Below are 21,427 nucleotides of genomic sequence, written 5' to 3'. Positions count from 1 at the left end.
AAAATGCCTTAAGATTTAGAGAACATTATATATTTCCCTCTTTTGATATTCCCCAAAAATTAGGTTTAGTAGGTAATGGATATAGTGAATATAGTTAACCCTATTTTATAGACAAAGGGATTAAGTCCAGAGGAACTGCCAAGGAAGTCAAAAGTAACAAAAGCAAAGTAACTAACATATTGGCTTTAGAAGAACTGAGAGCTTCAGACTCTAAATTCATTAATGTTTCTAGTATAAGAAAAAAATGAAAATATTTTTTAATTTAGTCAAATTTTTAAACTTATAACCAAGACTTTAAAAAAAAAAAAAAAAAAAAAGTATGACAGAATTGTAGACCTTGATAGTAATCTAACCAGGGCAAAGCATCACGAGTTTGGGGATGGGGAGAAGGTTTATATCTTTGTAATACAATTTAAGGTTGGGGGTTTAAAAATATTAATCAGAGGTGAGAGATTATAGGTTTGGAATTTTTGATACTTTGGTTGTTGATATCTTGATTAGTTTTGAATTATTCCCACTTTTTTTCCAAAGTAAAGGATAAAGGAAAGGGATACTTGGACATGTGTTCGATGAAAAAAGAAAAGATAACAATAAAACTTATTTTTACTACTATATAAATTTTATATATTTAATATAAATCAAATTTTAAAATCTTGAAACTTAAAAAACAAATCCTGACAGGTGGTTATCCAATCTCTAAGACTTAGACTAAATCTCATTTCTTTCCATTCCTTTCGGGCATTCTTTGGTGAAAGTGCTAATGACCAGTAAGTAAAATAGCCAAAGGCAGGCAGCAAAGCGAGGAGGGGAAGGAAGATTATCTAGGAACTATATTATCAGTTCCTCAGTAATCACCAGATAAATATACCTAATTATTAAACTTATTCTACCCCTAAAACTAAAACCTCAACTTTTAAAATAATTGAGAGAAGGCAATATTTTACCACCGGAAGGCACATGTTTAAATAGAATATAATGAAAAATGAAAAGAAATTGTTAGAAAGCATATCCATGTCATTTGTGTTTTATTTCAAAGCATATTTTCAAGCAGGATATGATTCCTTCATACTATGATCTAAATTGCATTAGGATCAAGGAATAATAGATATTTCTTTTAAATGCTCTCACATTTCTAGATTACCTTTGAAAGCCTTAAAACTGAATGTAGTATTTGAACATGGAAATGACTAATGCTAAGCACAAGAACAGATTAATTTCCCATTCTTGTTTCTAATACTTTTGTACCCTAACAAATAGCTTATTAGGCTAAATTAAAGAATAGGTCAGCTATAAATGAAGACAAATCTCATAGAGCCAAAAAATCAGTCAGACTCCTTAGCAACCAGTTATATCCTGGAATCAAATCAAGCATAGTTGTACCCTGGAGGCAGATTTTCAAAGTAACTTACAGGCAGATCTGTATCTGATCCATAGAGTAGACATTAAATATGGCTGCGTCTCATAACATGTTCTCTTTTCTTATATAATTTATCTTTTGTGAACTTTAGGAATAAAATGGCTGATAATCTCATTTGTTCAGTTTCTGAGTGATGAGAAGAACTCCCAAAATGAGTAAAAAAAAAAAGTAGGGCAATTAGTTAACTAAGTCAGTAGAAATGTCAGTAAAACACCAAAAGCTTACCTGCATTCAAGATAGTGATGCTAGAATTATGGAACTGTAGAATGAGAGTTCAGCAGACCAAGTGATTTAATTTCCAATTGCCAACATGTTATAATGGTGCTGAAAAATAACATCTATTGCCCATCAATTGGGGAATGGCTGAATAAGTTATGTTATATGAAGGTAATAGAATATTATTGTTCTATAAGAAATAATGAGCAGGCTGATTTCAGAAAAGCCTGGAAAGACTTACATGAAATTGGTCCTGAGTGTAGTGAGAAGGACCAGGAGAACATTATATACAGTAACCACCAGATTATCAGATAATCAACTATGACGGACTTGGTTCTTGTCAAGAATATGGTGATTCAAGGCAATTCCAATAGATCTGGGATGGAAAATACCAGTTGCATTCATAGAGAGAACTATGGAGATTGAATGTGGCTCAAAGCAGAGTATTTTCATTTGTTTGTTTCTTTCTCATGGGTTTTTCTCTCTCCTTTTGGTCATTTTTCTTGCACAATATGACAAATATGGAAATATGTTTAAAAAAGATTACACATATTTAACCCATTTTGAGGATGGGAGTCATGGAAGCAAAAGGGAGAAAAATTTAGAACACAGAATTTTACAAAAATGAATGGTTGAAAATCATCTTTACATGTATTTGGGGAAAAAAAGGAGAAAAAAAAAAGAAAAAGATCATCTTTTTTGAGTTGAGTGAATAACCATCATCTGTGATGGCATGGGTTTCAGGCTTTTAGAACCATGGGTCTAGTTTAAATATGGGGAACTTGGTATCACATATCCTGAATTCAAATTTCAGCAATATTCTAAATAGTTTGTGATTGGGCGAGTAATTTAATTTTCTGCATCTGTAAAATAAAACTGTTTCTAGCTCAGTCTATTATTGTATATTTCTATGTTGGGGTACTCCCAATTCACCTAGGGAATTTTCTTTTACATTCATCCTTAGCTGCATCTTACTGTATCTTCCCCTTTACTTTGCATATACTCAGATTCTTGAAGGGAACTATGATCCCACTGAGATTGCTAATCCATGTAATGCAATCCAACAAGCATTTATAGCATTATCCTGTGCAAGGCACTTAACATAGACATGGGAGGTAACGGAAAAAAAAAATATGAATTTCAATACAATATAAATCAAAACCCAGCTATGCCATTGTATCAAATGAAATATTTTGTCCTTGTTTCTCTAGAAGAATCTCTTGTTCCTCTTGAGAAATCTATCCAATGCACTAGAAATTTGTATCTAATATGTTTTTCTAAGTCTTTTAGTATATTTCATAGGTATTAGGGCAAAATACTTGGGCTGTCTAGCTTTTAATTCAGACAGGGAAAAAAAGCTGTAGAAAAACTGAATCGGATATTCTAGGATAGCAGCAGAAATAAGACTGGAAAAAGATTAAGTTTTTAAGATCCAGCCCCAAAATGTGATGGCAGTTAGAGAAGGTAAAGGGTGTTAAACTAGGAAATTCCCTGAGGTCCTTTAAGGATCTACATGCTTCCACACATTGAAAACAAACAAAACAAATTAGAAATAATGTTATGTTCAGAAAAGGCAAATCAATATGACACTATACCATACTGACATGAACCTTCAGGCCACCAGATTTAAAATATTACCACTATTCCATAGAATTTCAGTTTTATACAATTGGTAATTGACATATTCAAGATAAATTCCCATGACTTAATGAACAAAAAGTTCATTAATCTTTATAGACTTCTTAGAAGAGGTATCCTCTTCTAATGAGTAATGGGCAAGCTAAAACCCTCAACATTACTTAAGGAGATAAATGCTTAATTAGCTGGTCAGTGAAATGTCCTACATGATTTATGAGTAATGATACTTAAAACATTAATATTTTTAAAGTGCATCATAGTATAATGCACATAAGTATCACATAAAAGTTTTCAAAGTCTATAGTGGTTTTTACATATGACATATGCCTAAAAAAAAAAATGAGTGAAAAAAAAAAGTGAAAAATTTTGCATGTTATTCAGGTTTCAAAGAGTTAACAATCTACAATATTATAAAATGATTCGTTACAATCTTGAGGTTAACAAAATTTAGGTTAAATTTTGTACATAAACAAAAAGGGAAGGATAATTTAAAGGATGAAAAGTATTAATACATTCAATTTGTTTTTTCCCAGTCAACCAACATTTCAAACCAGGTTTTGACTTCTCAAGCCCACAACTCTAGTTTTGTAAATGTTTGAAGGGGGGGTTAGAAGTCAGCAGATATTTATTTATACTTTCTTCAAAATAATAAAGAATAACTAGTGAGTACTCACTATATACCAACTCTATACTTTTTTAAAAAACCTACAAATCAGATTATAACACATAAACAACAATCACAAAATGACACATGGGTCAAATTTAATTACAAAAAAAAATTATATTATATATTTCCACAAATATAGAAATCCAATAACCTTATAAATTAAAATGTACCCATTATTATAGATGTGTACAAATGCTCATCTTTCTGTACCATTATCTTTCTAGTGATGTTACATAATTGTAAATCAAGGAACACTATAATCTCTGAAGAATAAAACTGAAGACAACCAGAAAGTTGATATAGTGCTAAACAGTGTCATATTGTATATTTCCAACAATTCCAAATAATAGTGTAAAATGTACTCAACCAAAGAAGACATAGGCTGATTCTGCATTGACAAGAAAGGATAACATGAGTTCTATGATGGTATGTTGTTACAAAGTTTAAGGTAAAGCTTACAGTACACTCCAGCTATAAAAGGCAGCTATAGATGCCTTTTAAGAGAATACAGGTGACAATACAGAATTAAAAGAACGGATATGTTGAAATATCTCCTGCTGGAGAAAGTGTCCACATCAATGAAATGACAACTCCATTGAATTATGGAAATATTTCACTTTAACAAATAAGAAAATACTGAATGATAACAATTGGAACCATGGAAAAGTACAGGAGACAACTGAATTTTCGCAAGTTACCTCCAGACATTCCTGTATTCTAATGCTGGTTCTGACACTAGTTATTTGACATAGGACAGGGCATAAAATTTTCAGCTAGATAGAATTTTAGAGGTCATTTAGTCTAACAATTTCAGATCAGAAATACTGAAGTTCTTTAAAGTTAAGTGACTTTTCCAAAATCAATAAAAAAAATCTTAAATCTAAGCCTTTTGATTCAAAATTCCAAGCTGTGCTACCTCTCAGGGCCTCATCTTTAAAATGAAGAGATTAGATATTTCCTAAAGTTCCTTACTAAAATATAGTATTTTACACTATTATTACCTAGAATATTCCTTTAATTGGTGACTTTTCCATGTAAGATTGCATAGGGAAAGCTGGAGGGAGGAGGGGTAATAAACTTAGAAACTGAGGATGACCAGTTTGGACTGGAAGGAAATATAGAGTTCACCTAATCCAATCCTTCATTTTAGATAAACTAAGGTCCAGATAAAAGTCACATACAAATTTAGCTGCAGGGTTTAGATTTTAAACAGAGATCTTCTAATGTCAAATCCAACATTCTTTTCACAAATCATGCTGCTATGAATATTTAGTATTGTATTTTCTCTCTTTGATTTCTTTAACGTATATAACCAGCAGTGAGAACACTAGATCAAAAGCTATGGTGAATTTAGTCACTGTTCTTGCATTAACAAATTGAAATGGATTTCCATACCATACTACAGTCTCATGACTAGACTAGTCTTTTTTTAAATGACATTTGCACTTTTGGGGGGTCCAATGTGTTTCTTATAGGGAATTCATTTGCCCCAATCCTGAAATCTCATGGTTAGGCTTGTCTGTGCAGCACAAAGGTATGCTTTCATTTGTGGGAAGATATACAATAAACACTTTTTAACTAATATTTTAAAGAAATAGAAGACTAATAAACCTCTGAGGAATTAGTATATTAGCTCACTGAGAAGATCTCATTTAAATCAATGAATCAGAAGCATACTGCACTATATCAAAAGAATAAAACATGAAAAAAGGCATTCTCTCACATTTAGTTTTTCAAAGTATTAATCAGAGCTTAGCCTATGACTATACAAATATTCCTCCTCAGAATAAAAAGCAAATAGGATGCAAATGGCATTTTTACATAGCTGTAGAAAGTATCACCCAGTAGAATTCTTCATTCCCTGATGGAAAAAAAAATCCTTTTTCAGGACCTTTGATTTGCAGTCATTACACAGTCTGGATTTGGAATCAAAGGATGTAGATTAGAAGTCAGTGACTTAACTTCAATGAGGCTTCAGTCTCTTTATCTGTAAAATGAGGGTATTAAACTAGATGATCTTTTATGGTCTCTTCCAGTTCTAAATCCTATGTCCAGGATTATTTTGGCTTTTGTGTAAAGAATAAATTGGAAAAAAAGAGATTTCAGGGAGAAAAACAATTACAATAGTCCATGTAAGTGGTAATGAAAGACTGAACCAGACAGAGTGTGACACAAAGAGTGTAGAACAGACTCATTTAACAGCTATCATAGAGGGAAAATCAATAAAACTTGGTAATTTTGTAAAGGGAATGAAAAGGTTAGGATGACTAAATCTAAGTGGAAGAATGGTGGTTCCATCAATGGAAATTGAGAACTAAAAGGAGTATTTGATTTACTTTAAGCAAAGATAAGTTCACTTTCAACCATACTGAATTTGAGGTACTGGCAGAGAGAAATTTCTGAAGTTCTCATTGAATTTATCTGGAAAATAAGAAAAAGTTTTCCTAGATTTGTTAAAGCTAATGATTACTACCCACTTCTAGTGATTCACTGGGGGATGAATAATACAAATAATAAGTACTTACTAATTTGGCAAAGTTGTGAAGGGATATAAAGATGAATAAGATACTTAACTTGCCCTCATCCTGCTCATGTGAATGAAGGGAGGAAGTTAGGGTTGACTAAACAGATTTAGGAGTAATCTGTGAAAAGTTGAATATTGAACCCATGGGATCAAATGTGATAACAAATATATAAAGAAAATTAATTTAGCATTTACTGAGTACTTTCTACATGCAAAGTACTAGAATAAAGCTAGACAAAAATGAAACAGTCCTTAATTCAGGAAGCTTACATTTTACTCACAGGACACAATGTATAAACAACACATACAAAATCATTTCAATAGGAAAGAGCAATAATAATGTTGAGATCATCAAGAAAGGCCTCAACATGGGAGATGGCACCTGAGATGTTCTTTGAAGACAAGGATTTTTAAAAAAGAATTAAAGAGTACGTTTAGACTTTTAATAAGGTCTGTGCAAATGCAAAGGCAAGAATTGATATAGTAAGTCTGGCTAGAACACAGAGTAAGTCAGAGAAAGTAATAGGAAAGAAATCTAGAAAAGTAGATAGGAGTCAGACTGAAGAGGGCTTTAAATGCAAAGCTGAAAACTTTGTATTTTAACTTGGAAGCAATAAGAGGCTATTCAAGGTTTTAAAGTAGAGGAATGATTTGTTCAGATTTGTGCTTTAAGAATATAAATATAGCAGCAATATGAAGAATGGATTAGGGAGGAGAGGATGGAACTAATTAAGAAGCCTTTGTAAGTCTAAATGGGAAGAGATGAGTGCCTGACATGAGTGCCCACCTTTTGAATGTGAGAGATACCACAGAGATAGACAACTAGGCTTGTCAACTAATTGGGCAGATGGAATAAAGGAAGAATCACAGGTTTTGAATTTAGATGACTGAGAAATTGGTCATACCATCAGTGGAAACAAGGAAGTTTAGGTGAGGGAAAGACTTAATGGAGTGTGTGTATGTGTGTGTGTATGTGTGTGTTTTGTGTGAAAGAAAAGGGAGGAATTGAGCAAGAGACGGAGGGAGGAAGGGAGGAATGGAAAAGGGAGGAAAAAAGAGTATAAATTGAAACATGTTAAGTTTAAGTACTGGCTTAATGAAGCCATGGGAATGAGGGAAATGAAATATTATAAAAGTGAGTGATTAGAAGTATGGTAGTCATGATTAACAACAACTCACTATAAATTTATCACTCTCCTAGCCTGGTCATCAAGTTGATGAATTTTTTCAACCATAATTCTTGAAATCTATTTACTAAGTTGTATAGGAGTTGTGGTCTGTGCTAATATAAGAAACAACAATCATCAATAAAATAACACATATGATGTATTGCAATAACCTAAAAATAGATCTGTGACCTCATCACTAAAGGTATACTCTTTAATAATTCAAATTAAAACTCATCTATGTCTTCTTCTCATAAATTTTCCACAAATTCAGGTTAAATAAATACCAGTAGCCTTCCTATCTATTACCTAATACTATTACCAGATAACCAGTACTTTTCTAGTCTTATTTCTCTGACCTATTATACATTAATACATATATTATCATGTGTCTTATACAACTCCTAATTAGAAACATTTTATAGTCGACTCAAGCTCATCATATCATCATATATCTCTCTACTGGAGTAAAACTTAACTATAAATCTTCAGACATTAACACAGTTAAAATTGGAAATTGTTTGCCTTTCATTCTCCAAAAATATCATGACATTGGGGAGGTGATGCCATGACATGAAAGTAAATTGGTTTAAGTTGGGAGGGGTGCTATGCAAGGTCACCTGCCTCACTTTCCCCTCCAGAGCTATTGCACCCAGTGACCAGATATAGCTATGGATTATTAGAGATGGCCCTGGATGCAATGAGAGATCTTGGCCTTTTTAAGCTAAGATCTTTAAAAGGTTTCAGTTTGACTGTGGCTTCACCAGTTCAGTGATTAAGGGTAGGTAGCAATTGAGTAAAAAATCTCCACTTTTCCATAATTTAAAAAAAAAAAAAAAAATCTAAATAAATAATTAATGATAATTAAATAAATCTGGGAGGGGAAAACCCTCCGAGTTTCTGGCAGAAGTGATTGCTATTTACATTCAATGAGTCAATCAGGATCCAAAAATTGACCAAATGGGGCTTGGCTTGGGATTTATTGGCAGCCAATCAATGAGAGAATTGGAGTGGTTTTGATTTAAAGATTGGTCCCTAAGAAAGAATTCTAACTAGTAAACCCCAAGATATCTTGGGAGGATTCAGTTGTCTTGATCTATATCTAGTCATTGCAGCCAGATGGCCCTGAAGAGAAAAGTGAAGCAGGTGACCTTACACAGCCCTCCATCACTGAAATACAATTCACTTGCATATCATGGCATCACCTCTCTGATGTCATGGTGCTCTTTGGGAAGGAAGGACAAACAACAACAGACTCAATTGCTACCTATCATTGGAACAATATTGATATTAGAAGGATTGACTTTTATTTCAGAGATCCTTAGGATCATTAAAAAATATTGTATAATTTTCCAAAGGGAATCTATAATTTTTCTCTTCCTTCTTTTCAAAGTACATTCATAGTGTCTCTACAAAATAATTATATTGATATACTAGCTTTCTCGGTTATCTATCCTATTGCCAAACAATCTGGACAAGACATATTCTTCATTAATTTGCTTTTATTTTTTCTATGTAGTTATGTCAAATTCTTTTACTATGGATCTCACTTGGGAAGCTCAAAATATTTCAGAGTTTGATGCCATCAGCACAATGCTATATAGATGCAGGAATAACTGGAGAAATTCATCATCTAAGCAGCATACGTAACAGAGGACTAGATTGGAGTTAGGAAACATTTGTGCTCAAATTCTGCCTCAGACTCTGTGTGACCATGAGCAAGTCTATCTGCTTGTAACCTCTGTCTCAATTGCTTCTTCTATAAAATGGGGAATAATGAGTTCCTATTCTCAAGAATGGTTGTGAGAATGAAATAACATATGCAAAATGCTTTGCAAACCTTAATCATCTATCAAGATTTTCCTTTCTACTTTGCATTCTTCACTAGATATCTTCTATGCTAATAGCAAATACCTTTATCAAGCATATATCCCTCTTTTTTACCTCTCTAATAATTGGAGGCTCATAACAAAATTATTATGGAAAAGCTCTTGATGAAAAAGAGATGTCCTGTGAAGACAGCATTTTTATATACCGAATCAAATTCCATTTTTATAGTCTGTACTTTATAATTGATTTTGTAAGACCTATCAGTCTTTTATGAATACAAAGATACGATTTGCTATGGGAAAATACTTGCAAGTTCTCCTTTCCTCTTCTCAGTGCCTCATCAAAGATGGCCCAGAATTTGTTTAGATTGGGCTAAAAAAGACTGTAAGAATGAATAAGTAGACATTTAAGTCAGTAAGGAGATCTATGATTTCCCATCCCCACCCTCTCCCAAAGCTTTCTGAGTCCTCTTTCAGGAATTTCAAAGAGTGAATTTTTTCTCTAATTAGCTATGTGATCCTCAGTAAGCTTCTGTTTCCTCAGCTATAAAAATGACAAAATTGGACCAAATTTCTCAAACTTTTTTTTTCACTAAATCATCTTGTCTACTTCCTTGCATTCATGTTATAGGTACTTGTATGTATATCTTCTCTTTCCAAGTGAATTCTAAACATCATGAGGACAGCAGACTCATTCATTTTTATAGCCCTCTACAACCTTGAATATCATAGTATAGATCACCAGGTAGAGATTAACACTGTCAGGTAGACTAGAGTTCAAATTCTTCCTCCTGCCCTTAGTGATTATAAGGCCATGAGTCACAGTCACTTATCCTCTCAGAGAATGAGTCTTCATTTGTAAAATGAAGACAGGACATAAAACCCACTTCACTGAGTTGTTATGAAACTCAAATAAAATTACATATGTAAAACAATTTCCAAACTTTAAAGTGATACATAAATGCTAATAATGGTAATTATTGGATAAAACTTGATGAATGTTACCAGGTCCTTGATAAATGCCAAGAATCAAAGACAACTTGGACTACGTTGGAATTTTAAGTCAGAATTTCAAGTCAGAATTTTGTTTGTCCTATTTTTAAAAAAATACTCATTATGATCCCAACTCCAGAAGAATATTCTTCCTCAATATTATTTTATAACGTATCCAAAAGATATGAATTGTACAGCTGAAACTTTAAAAATAGACACCTGTCAACTATCTGCAGCTGGGTGAGGGAGAAAAATGAAGCTTCCCTTTTTGAGTAATACAACAAATCCTAAGTTTGTAAAATCCAAACTGACAAAATGGGAAAATTCAGGAGTAAAGGATCCAAAAATTACTATGTAATGAGCAAAACTGAAAAAATATAAGCAACTACAAAATGTAATCACTTAATCAGTAAGTGATTGATACTGTCCTTTCCAAATAATTCAACTTTTATCTTAAAATGCATAATTTGTGGCTGAAATATTTAACTTTTTCTCCCTAGACACCAGAAACTCCCATGGGGAGGAGGGGGAGGGAACTGTAGGGCTATCTTGTAAAATAAGAACAAAGTAATTTGGTGATTTGTTTTTTAAAGTACTGAGGAGGTAAACATTTATAAGTAAATGAAATCAAGTAAAATGACTGCAAATTAGGAGACGGAAGGGCTTTTTCTTCTTGGTTCTGCCACTAATTTGAGGAAACTTTTGTTTGACTACCACCACTTCAGGAAACTCATTTAATGTTTCTGGGCCTTATTTTCCTCAGCTATGAAGTAAAGAGATTGGATGAGATGATCTCTAAGGACCCTGCCAGTTCTTAATATTCTATTCCATTCTAAAGAGAAGAAAAATTATTCCTTTCAAAGAGAATTTGACTATTGTCTTGTCTTACCACTCTGAGACCTTGTTTTGGGACACGATGCTTTCCTGCAGAAAATAAAATCCTTATTCTACTTCAGCTAAGGGCACACATGTTGTTTCACTAGTCTCTCTAGACTTCAAGGGAAATCACCCAAGGAGCTTGCAGAGGTGAAAACAAGTAAAGGCTAGATCTTTACTAGGCAGCAAGCAAAACAAAGCAGCACAAAGCCAGGAAATGCAATGACTGCATGTAAAGACAAACCCTACTTAAAAAAAAAAAAAAAAAAATAGCTCAACTTAAAAGGAAAAATATTTTGGAAATACATTAATTTCCCCCTATAATAAAATAGGAAATTTACATGTCATAAATTGGGTCTGACTTCACACATTCCACACTCTTATGTCTAGTTGCAGGCAGAGAGAATTGGACTAATATAACTGAGGTTTTTGCCCACTTATATGTTCAAGTCATTTAATTTCCCTGGCTCAATTTCTATGCTGATTATGACAATGACTGTCCTCTTCCTATTTCACCTATGTAGCTTTAAAGATGAGATTATCAAAAAGTTTCTTGGAAATAAAGTATTACTCAAATCCAAGGTATCACACTTATTTATAATATTTCAGCCTCAGTGATTTGAAAATGCATTCTTAGTTTCACGGACAAAGGAGAGATAAGAGTATAATATTTAAAAAAAGAAATCCTGGCCAAGCCTTAAGCAATCCTGCTGAGAGATCATTTCAAGAGTGATAGAATTACCCACATGTGATGATCCAATGTGAACATTTGTCCTGGGGGATGGGGGTGGAGCCAAACCCAAATATTTTCTTTTTTTAAGAGAAAAAAAAATGTGTTAAATTAGGGAAGAAGAGTATGGAAAATTTAGTGAGATGCCAAAGAGGCACTTGGCAGAAATGGGGAAGCACTAATACAGAATCCTGTTCTTTCCTAATGGCTGCAGCTAGTGATTTTCAAATCAGGATTCCTTCCTCAAATCATTTTTAAAGTACTATTTAATACAAATATGCAAAGCTTACAATATAATGGAAAACGGAATTTGACTATAAAACTTTATATGGAAAGATTAGCTTTATTTTTTGATACTTTAATTTTTAATCTATCATTTTGCTTTCCTGAAGGAAAAAAAGCAACATGGGATTATCTTTAGCAATATTCATATACATATACCTAATGTGCAAGCTTAATCTTAAAACTTTAACAAACCAATCCATAAATTTCATGAACAGAATTGCATGAAAAAGATGTTAATCAACAGCTTTATATGTCATTCTCTGAACAAGGCCAAACTCTGAATCACTGTTAAAATTCCTCACGTGCAACTACGCCCAGTTAATCTGCTTGAAAGCAGCAAAGTATGTAAATCTACTTACACTGGTGAGATAAACATTTCTCTCATTAAATGTTAACACAGAACTAGAACCACTGTGGATCTGCAAGTATATTTATCCCCTCTACTCATATTAAATATTTTCCTCCAATAATCCAGATACTCCAAAACTCTGGCTAAAATCATTCCGAAAAAAATATTGTAGCAAGCCACTTTTTAGCAAAATCCTTCCAAACAACAAAAAACTTGCACCATGCTTTAATTTGGGGGGGGGGGGGGGATTATGAGACATCTCTATCTGAACTATCACATGAAAATAAGCAGGAAAAGAAGACACTCACAAGTAGAAGGTAAATAAAAAAGTAATTGCAAAGAAAAGAATGTTTTATTTGTAGATTTTGAATTGCAAAACCAGTCTCCCCTTTCCCCATTGAAAAGACCTTATTTTTACAAATCATTATATACTGGCATGAGGAGTTTGGGTTTAGGGTTTTGGGGGGAGTGGGTAACAGTTGCTAATTAGAATATATATTGTATCCACAGAAAATTATTGCATATATCATAAGACAACTTGAAATGGGATGTGCAAGCATGCTCATCTTTCTCAATTGAGACTTAAATCTGCATTATGCCTTTACTAGTTATTACCCACTGAGCTACCAGTTTTATCCAGGGATTCTAAGTTTGACTAGAGCCCAGTAGGCGCATTTCTAAGGTGCTCATCTGCTTGTGATGCAGGAAAATCCTGTTAAACACTGATGACTTCAGAGATCAGAGTTTACTCCTTGTTCTTATACTTGAAGGGGGGAAAAGTGAGACACCACCCACTTATATCTAGTTGGCTCCTCCTGATCCTTTTTGGCAACACTTCGGGGTTTAAAAAGAAGGAACAGGACTATTGTTTTGCCAATCATAATTCCAACAAACCCTGTCAAACTATAAATATCACTTTCTTTTTCCTTCACTATCTGTTCTTGGAGGGAAAAAATATCTAGACTTAAGTTACTTAAATATTCTCAAATTTTGTCAATATCAGATTATAAGAGTAATTATATTGTGTGCATATATACATATAACTATGTAGCACTGGTGTTTTGGAATCCATTCATTTTAATTTCAAATGCAATTTTAATTATACTTTATAATTAAACTTTTTCCTCTCACAAATGTTTCCCCCCCCAAAATCAGAAAAGTTAACTTGTCCTATAAATTTAACTTCTAAATTAAATTCAAATTACATTATTTAACTGGAGATTTCCTATTATCTCTAAAATGAACACAATTAGGATGAAATCAAGGTTTCCAACTTAATCACACTACAAAATCATACCCAAGACTACACACATGGAGTAAGCCAGAAGTAAAATGAGATCACAAAGTCACTCATGGTAACCAGGTCTCTATGTAGGAAGTGTGCTTTCACCACAAAACAGCTAAATACTAACAAAAGAAACCTTTGAGTCAAATACCACTGGTACCCGGGGTCTTGTGTCTGTATAATGCCTACACATTCATTTCTTTCTTTGCCTATAGAAAAAAAGAAAGTCTGTTTGTTTTTCTGATTCAGTCAGCCTTTTTAGCTCTTTGAATCTAAGGAGTGCCCTATGAAAAGAAGAGCATCTTATCAGTGTGCTCCAGACCAGCAGGCTATCTCCCAAGCACACACAAAACCTACAGCCCCATACAGTAAAAGGCCTCGCCCTCGTCCTTTTTCCCTCATTTCACAGCTAACACCCCGCAGAGCCCTGACAACAAATAAATGAATACACAAGGTCCTACAGTTCCTTACATAATTAACCATCTTTTCAGGTAGCCTGAGGTGGGCGGGAAGGGGAGGGAGGAGGAGAGGCTTTGTAGTAAATTGGTTTCATTTATGAAGTTTATGCAAGTGTGGTCAATGCAGACTTTTATTCTAAATTAGCTCACATCTAAAATGCTTTTTGTGTGTATTCTAAACTTTTCTTTTGAAAGTTTCAGCCAGGATCAAACATTTATATGAATATATCAGTATTCATTTCATAGATATGAGCTCAGGCAAAAGTTTTATAGATTTCAAAACCAGAGTTTTGCTTTTCTAAGGGTAAAGCAAACAGACCCTTAGTTCTCCACTCTAAAGTGAAAGTTAATAAGGGACTCAACAAAACCAGTTCTTTAAAACTATAAAAGTCCTTGCTTTCCCAAAGTTAGACTTGTTCTCAAATTCCCTCAGTCTGATGGAAATACTTGTATGAAAATAAAAATCCCTTGAAGGCTTGCAGTAAAGTTAGCAGGCATTTTTGCCATAAGTTATGATGTATCCACTCTTAATGGAGCCAAAGTCCACATCGAAGGATGCGATTCTTTGTATCATTATTGGGATAATAACTTAATTGATTTGCCTCAGTGGCTAAGGTTAGACACAAGAGGCTTATTGTTGAGAAAAAAATAGCTGCTCGGTGTTTTGTTTTTCAACAATCATCTTGCTACAGACCTCAAATCAGTTTCACCTTTTATAAACAGAGAACAGCACATTTGGAAAAAAAAAAATAATAAGGTTAAATTTTGATTGTTGCTCCTGCAATTCTGAAATGTCATGACATGACTTCAATAACATTAACAAAGAAAAAAAAGGGACTGGGGAAAACAAAAAACACAAAAAAGGCAATCAACCATAATGAGCTCACAACCCCCCCCCCCCCTTTTGTAGCCCTTCTTTTTCCTCCCGCACAAGGTTTTGATCTAACCACCAAATTGCCTTTGGAGTTCAATCTGTCTTTTTTTTTTTTCTTTTAAGTATGAAAGTATATAAAAATAGGAAAACGCATGTGTATGATTCAGTCTTATCCAAAGTATCTCTTCCATCAAAATGTCACAGGATTTCCCTCTGCTACTGAAGAACTGAAAACCTAAGAAATCGACGGTCTAAGTTCCCCTTTTTTTTTCCGCGTCCCTCAAGCAAAAAAATCTAGGATTTCCTCGTTTCGTGAGAAATTAAAACATGTAGCTTGAAGTTTCAGTTGAAGATTTCCAAGGAATGCAGAAGACACACAGAGACAAAGAGATAGAGAAAACAGAGATGAGAGATAGACGGAGAGAGAGAGACACACACACACATATAGAGAGAGACAGACACAGAGACAGAGAAAGCCAGAGAAACTTGTTGCAACGCTCAGCAAACCTAAACCTGGCCCAGCCTCGCCTCGCCTCCCCTCCCTCTCCACCCCTCCTCTTCCTTTTCCTCCTCCTCCTCCTCCTCCTCCTCTTACACCCCACCCTGCCCAGCTAGTCCCCAGGGCAGCGGGGGAGGGGGCGCCGAGAGGAAAGGAGGTGAGCTTGCATCCCCGCCGCTAAGGTCATCCAGCTGAAGTCGCCTGACCTGCGGCCCATCTTAGCCGCCGCCACCGACTCCTTTACAAACAAGGTCACCCCGCCAACCCGGGTCCCTTTCATGAGCTTCGCAGGATAAAGAGCTCAGCTGTTTCCCAGCTCCAAAAGCTGCCCTTTTTGCAAAACCAAGTCCCGGCGTCTCCAACGCGCAACAACAACCTCCCCCCAAATCTTCAGGTCTCGTTCTTCCCCACCCCGACTCTCCCGCAGCCCGCGCCGCCTGCTTCTTACCTGTTTCCGAAAGGGGGTTCGGCCGGTGCCGCTGCCCCCCGGATTCCCGCTGCTATTAGGAAAAATCATTGCCTGAAGCTTTGGAGGGCGGGGGAGGGGGAGGTTGTGGCAGGGTGCAAGAATGGGGGAGGGGGCAACTTTGGAAGCCACTAGTTCCGAGGCTAGTCCTGGGGAAACTCCCTTTCGCCGGACTGCAGGCGTCAGGGGTTGGGGCTGGGCTGGGCTGGGCAAGGCAAGGCTGGGGCTGCTTGCTGCTGCTGCTGCTGCTGTTGCTGCAGCTGCTGCTGCTGCTGCCGCCGCTACTCCTACTCCTGCAGGCGCCGCGGTGCTGACTTCTCCTGTCCCCTCCTCCTCCTCTTCCAGCACCTCCTCCTCCTCCTCCTCCTCCTCCTGAACTCGGCTAAAAGTCAGGGGAAATGCCCCCGTCCCCTCCCCCTGCGGCTCCTCTCCCTCCTGCAGCCTCTTCCTCCTGCTGGGCTCCGAGAGTAGCGTAGGGCGGGAGAGGCTGTAGAAGCAGCAGCAGCCACCCTGCCTGCCATGGAAGGGAGTTAGTTCATTGATCAGACGACAGGGGAGACTTTCCAGGCGGCGGCAGCAGCAGCGCCGCCACCCGTCCCACCTACCACGGCCACAACCACCGCCCTTAGAGGGCGCCGAGCGCGGGGAGAAGGGGGGAGGGGAGAGGAAGGGGGTGGAGCAGGAGAGCCCAGTGCCTCTTCCAGGCACCTCTGGCTCCAGCGCCCCGCCAGCCACAGCAGGCTCTATGCGCGCTAGCTCCAAGCGTCTCTAGGCTACAGGGAAGTCTGCCCTCTTCCCCTGGGTCTGCGTTCTGGAAGCCCTGAGACCGAACGAGCTGCCGGCGGCCCCTCTCCCTGTGCAATGGTTGGGCCTGGCTCCCCGCATACCGCACATTCCTAGGTGCAGCCAGCCCCCCCCCCCTCTTTTTTCCCCTCCCTCTTCCTCTCTCCCCTCCCTAAGCGCCACTGGTGGCAGCACTGCGCCCCTCTCTAAACCCCTGGCGGAGCAGATCACTAAAGCGCTTCGGGAGGAAGTCTAACTTAGTCCCCCTGCCCTTTACTATTTTTCGCCCTCACAGCCTCCCTTCTCCAAAATGACTCTGATAAACAAAAATCACACAGCACATCTGCGAGCCGACATTCAATCTGTACAACCCTGCTCACCCCTCAGAAAACAAACAGCTGAAACTTTGAAGTCAAACACGCTTGTGGAAATACTGGTTTACGTACCTCGTGTTTTGTATACAAAAGGGAAAGACTTAGACTCGAGAAAAGATCTCCCTACAAAAAGATGTAATTTACACTTTCTAGAAGGGAAAAACAAAACTCCAAAACTCTGCTCCAACGGATTGAGGTCCGACCCCACCCTCTCTGGACAGAGTAATCTATTTTTTATATGATTAGCAGGGTCTGAAACTGAAGTTTCAAAACCTGAGGGTCACAGGCACAAACAGACATAGTTGAAAGTGTACTTTCTATTTTCTGGTTTGAGTTGTAGAGCATTTCTGACTATCCTTCTGTGGGGCTTCTTTTCTCACACAGTAAAAATCTGAAAGAATCCTAGGAATCATCAAGTGGAACCTGTCCTCTGACAGAGGCAGTCAACCTCTCCTTGGATATTGCCAGGGACAGAAGACTCACTTCAGTACTTCATTGTTGGACAGGGACTCTCACATAGTAGGCATCTAATAAATACTTTTCAATTAGTTTGTCCTTGGATTCCTGCCCCCAAACCTCACTAAATAAAAGATACTGACATTAGTAGTAATAACAAGGTGGCAAGTTGTCTTAAGAAATAAGGAATCTTCATTACTGGAAGGGAAAACAAGATATTCTATGTTCGTTTTCTAGCGAAACCACTACCTCTTAGTTCTTGCTTCAGCAATGACAAATTGTAAATTATTCACCCTGCACACACACAACCTTGTTTCTCTCATTAGAAGCCCTCAAATGCTCTTCACAACTGTTTTCAGTAAATTGGTGGAATTTAACAAGTTTTTGGTATAGTTGTATGAAAAAATATATAAGAAATAACACACACACACACACACACACACACACACACACACACACACAAGTCCTTCCCTCTGTAAACAAACAAATACTAGATGCTTGAATACTTGAATTCTGAGTAAAACTCTGAGCTGCAAAATGGATGTTCAGTAACTAGATATAAAGTTGTATTTGGTACATATTTAATCTATATCATATTCTTTGATAAGAATTCTGGATGTTCTCACAATTACTTCTCTTTCATCTAATACATTAAATTAACCTGCTTCTCACCATTTCTTGTTTCTGAGACCCTCAATTGCAAGTTGCTAAACCTAAGTATGGAAAAACATGTTTTCTTAATGCTGTATAGGTTAAAGTCCTGTCCTGATACTCTTTACTGAGAATATCCTGCCCACAAACCCCTGGAGTTCAGACTGTGAACTATCAGTAAAAGTGCCCTGGACAAACCTCAGCTGTCATGGCCTGATGCTCAGGAAACCACAAACTAAACCCACACACACACACACACACACACACACACACACACACACACACACACAAACAACAACAAAAAACCAGTTTCATGGATTGATTTCTTTGTGGTACTGTTTTGGGAATCACAATTCTCTGGATGCTATGAAATTCCAATGTCATGGTCCTTGACCAGGTATGTTATAATAATATAATAGAAGAAAATTTAAAGTGTTAAAAGATTAAAATACCTAACAAAATAAATCATTTTAAAACAGTTATTTTTATAATAAAAGATAAAAGTCTTAGAGACTCAGTTTTACAAATTCCATCATAAAAATGAATGACATGAAAGGAGAAATGATAGTGATTGTTTTTTTTAAACAAATACTTTGACAGTTAATACTTTTGAATATATCGCTCTGTCTATATACAAGTAGGGGTTACAAAGAAAAACAGAAAAGGTGCTCAACTTCAAAAAATTTATAATCTCAAAAACATTGAGGACAAATACAAATGGGTGAAAATCCAATATAACAGAGAAAGCAAAAACATGAAAACACATATCTTGAGCACATGTTTACATTTTCCTCCCACAAAATACACAGAGGGAGCCATGGATAGAGAGAGTTGCATTATAAGCTTGGAATCCAGAAGATAAGAGTTCAAATCTAACCTTTTCTGTTTACTAATTCTATTATTAGCCAAGACTAATAACTAACAATAAATTACAGTACTACTTAATTGGAGGGAAATATGTTTGAATTCACTACATAGGAATTGTTTTTTTAAAGGGAACTAGCATTTATTAAGTACTTACTATGAGCACCACTGTTTCCTCGAAGATTCTGGTTTGAGGAATTTGGATATTTATTAAAATTAAAAATTTTAATTGCAGTTAAAATCTTAGAGTTGAAAGGAACCACAGCCTCTTCCATCTAGTCTAAATTATATATGAAAAACAACAAACAAAAGATCTCTACAGTACATATGATAAGTGGTTGAGCAAGCTGCCTTGGGAAGTGGGGAATAATACATTACTTTCCAAGGCAGCTACTGTTGGAATCCTTCCATTTCCAAACATTTCTAATTATTGAGAAGCCTAATAGAAGCAAACTTTAGAATTCCAATCTAGATTGAATCTATTACTAATTATTTGAGTATCTGTTATGTACCCAAGATTACTAGATCTGGGGTAAAGAAGATGATAAAACAGAGGTGTAAAGCTGATCATTGACTCATGCAATCAATAATCTAGTTGGGGAACAACATTAAAGCAATTAAAGAATAATTAAGCAATAAACGCTATGATATTAGCTATAAAACACAATGGGACTTCAAAAGCCACATCGTGCCTCCAAATTATTCATGGAACATTTCATAGAAGCACCCTGGCATCTGAGCAGAAGGTGATTTGGAAAATGGATATAGTACTTTTTGCAACGAGGTGATAGACTGGAGGTACAGAATGAATGAAACTCATCTCCAGACTATATAGCTTTTTCACAGGCATTTCCCTTAGGCCTGGAATGCTCTCCCTGCACATTTCTAAAATTTCCATCTTGTGTAAAAGTCTCTCTTTACTCCCTTTTCTTTTTATACTACTGCCCTCCATCTAAGATTACCTCTAATTTTCACTGTATGTGACTCATATGCACATGATTGTATGCTGTCACCCCATTAGAATGTGAGCTCCTCAAGGGTAGGAACTTTTTAAACCTTTCTTTGTCCCCACAGCAATCAGCACAGTACCTGGTATATAGTTAGTGCTTAGTGAATACTTGCTAATTAGCATGTGTTTTCTGAAATAGCCAATATGTGATTTTTGTTTTATTTAACTTTACTTATTTTTCACAATGGAAAACTTTTATTTTTTAGGCAGGGAGAACTGTAAGGTGGAGAAATGAATAGGTAGTGTTAAAATGCCAAAAAATGCAAAAAAAGAAAAAGAAAAAAGCATCAATTGAACATTAAAGAAATACACAGAAGAAATTAGAAGGAAGTTCTGAGGTGAGCATGGTAAAGAAAGCAGTTTTGTTATTATCATGATAAATGAATATACAAAGGAAAGACTATCTAATGGAAGTTCAGTTTTATATGTAATCATCTATTTTTCTTTGTATTTTGAAATATTAATATATGTCAAGTTCATAAAGGGCAAAAAGAGGCAGGGATATGGAAGTGGACTACAAGACTCCAAGCCATAGGAGTAATATTTATAAGGTCATAATAGAAGATTGGCTTGAGAGAAACTTATTTCATGTTCAGAACAAATGAACAATAAAGTTAGAATGGCAGGTGGGCCCCCATCATAGAGGGCTTTGAAAATAAAACAAAGTAATCAATTCTGGAGAATTAACTATGAGAGAAGAGTTTGGGAAATTAAGATAACTTCCACTTCTATGGGTAAATTTATAATCATTAACTTTTATTTATCAAAATGAGTACATGTATATGCTATTATATTAAATATTACAAAATCTGCAGTCTCTGTATTCTTGCAGATTGTCTCCTATGCCTGGAATGTACCTTCTTCATCTATACCTTCAAATCCTTAGCTTCCTTCAGGACTCAGTTGAAGTCTCACTTACAATAGGAACTTTTCCATTCTCTCCATTTGTTAGTTTCCTCCTCCTTAAATTATCTCATATTTGCAAAGTAAATGGGTTTTATAACATGGAAGTGATCCT

At 35.9% G+C, this 21,427-nt stretch overlaps 1 protein-coding gene and 1 long non-coding RNA gene across 7 annotated transcripts in view; one reads left to right on the top strand and one right to left on the bottom strand.

The window, feature by feature from the left end:
- RBMS1 (RNA binding motif single stranded interacting protein 1) overlaps positions 1-21,427 on the bottom strand; it is a 232,629-nt gene that overhangs the window by 142,444 nt on the left and 68,758 nt on the right. Inside the window, exon 1 of one of the 6 annotated variants that reach the window (XM_074303313.1) lies at positions 16,255-17,071. The exons of 3 other annotated variants lie outside the window; for them this stretch is intronic. In XM_074303313.1, the coding sequence (XP_074159414.1) occupies positions 16,255-16,323 (69 nt within the window). In that variant the 5' untranslated portion in view covers positions 16,324-17,071. Of the gene's footprint in view, positions 1-16,254; positions 17,072-21,427 lie in introns of those variants that run through there. 2 more of the 6 variants (XM_074303314.1, XM_074303308.1) reach the window with 2 other exon arrangements.
- The window catches only part of LOC141562942 (uncharacterized), a 177,434-nt gene that overhangs the window by 136,760 nt on the left and 19,247 nt on the right, over positions 1-21,427 (top strand). The gene's annotated exons all lie outside the window — the stretch shown is intronic.

The sequence above is a fragment of the Sminthopsis crassicaudata genome, chromosome 3, assembly GCF_048593235.1.
Source record: "Sminthopsis crassicaudata isolate SCR6 chromosome 3, ASM4859323v1, whole genome shotgun sequence".
NCBI classification, from domain to species: Eukaryota; Metazoa; Chordata; class Mammalia; order Dasyuromorphia; family Dasyuridae; genus Sminthopsis; species Sminthopsis crassicaudata.
The sequence above is the reverse complement of the archived record's forward strand: the minus strand, read 5'-3'. Positions and strand labels throughout refer to the sequence as shown.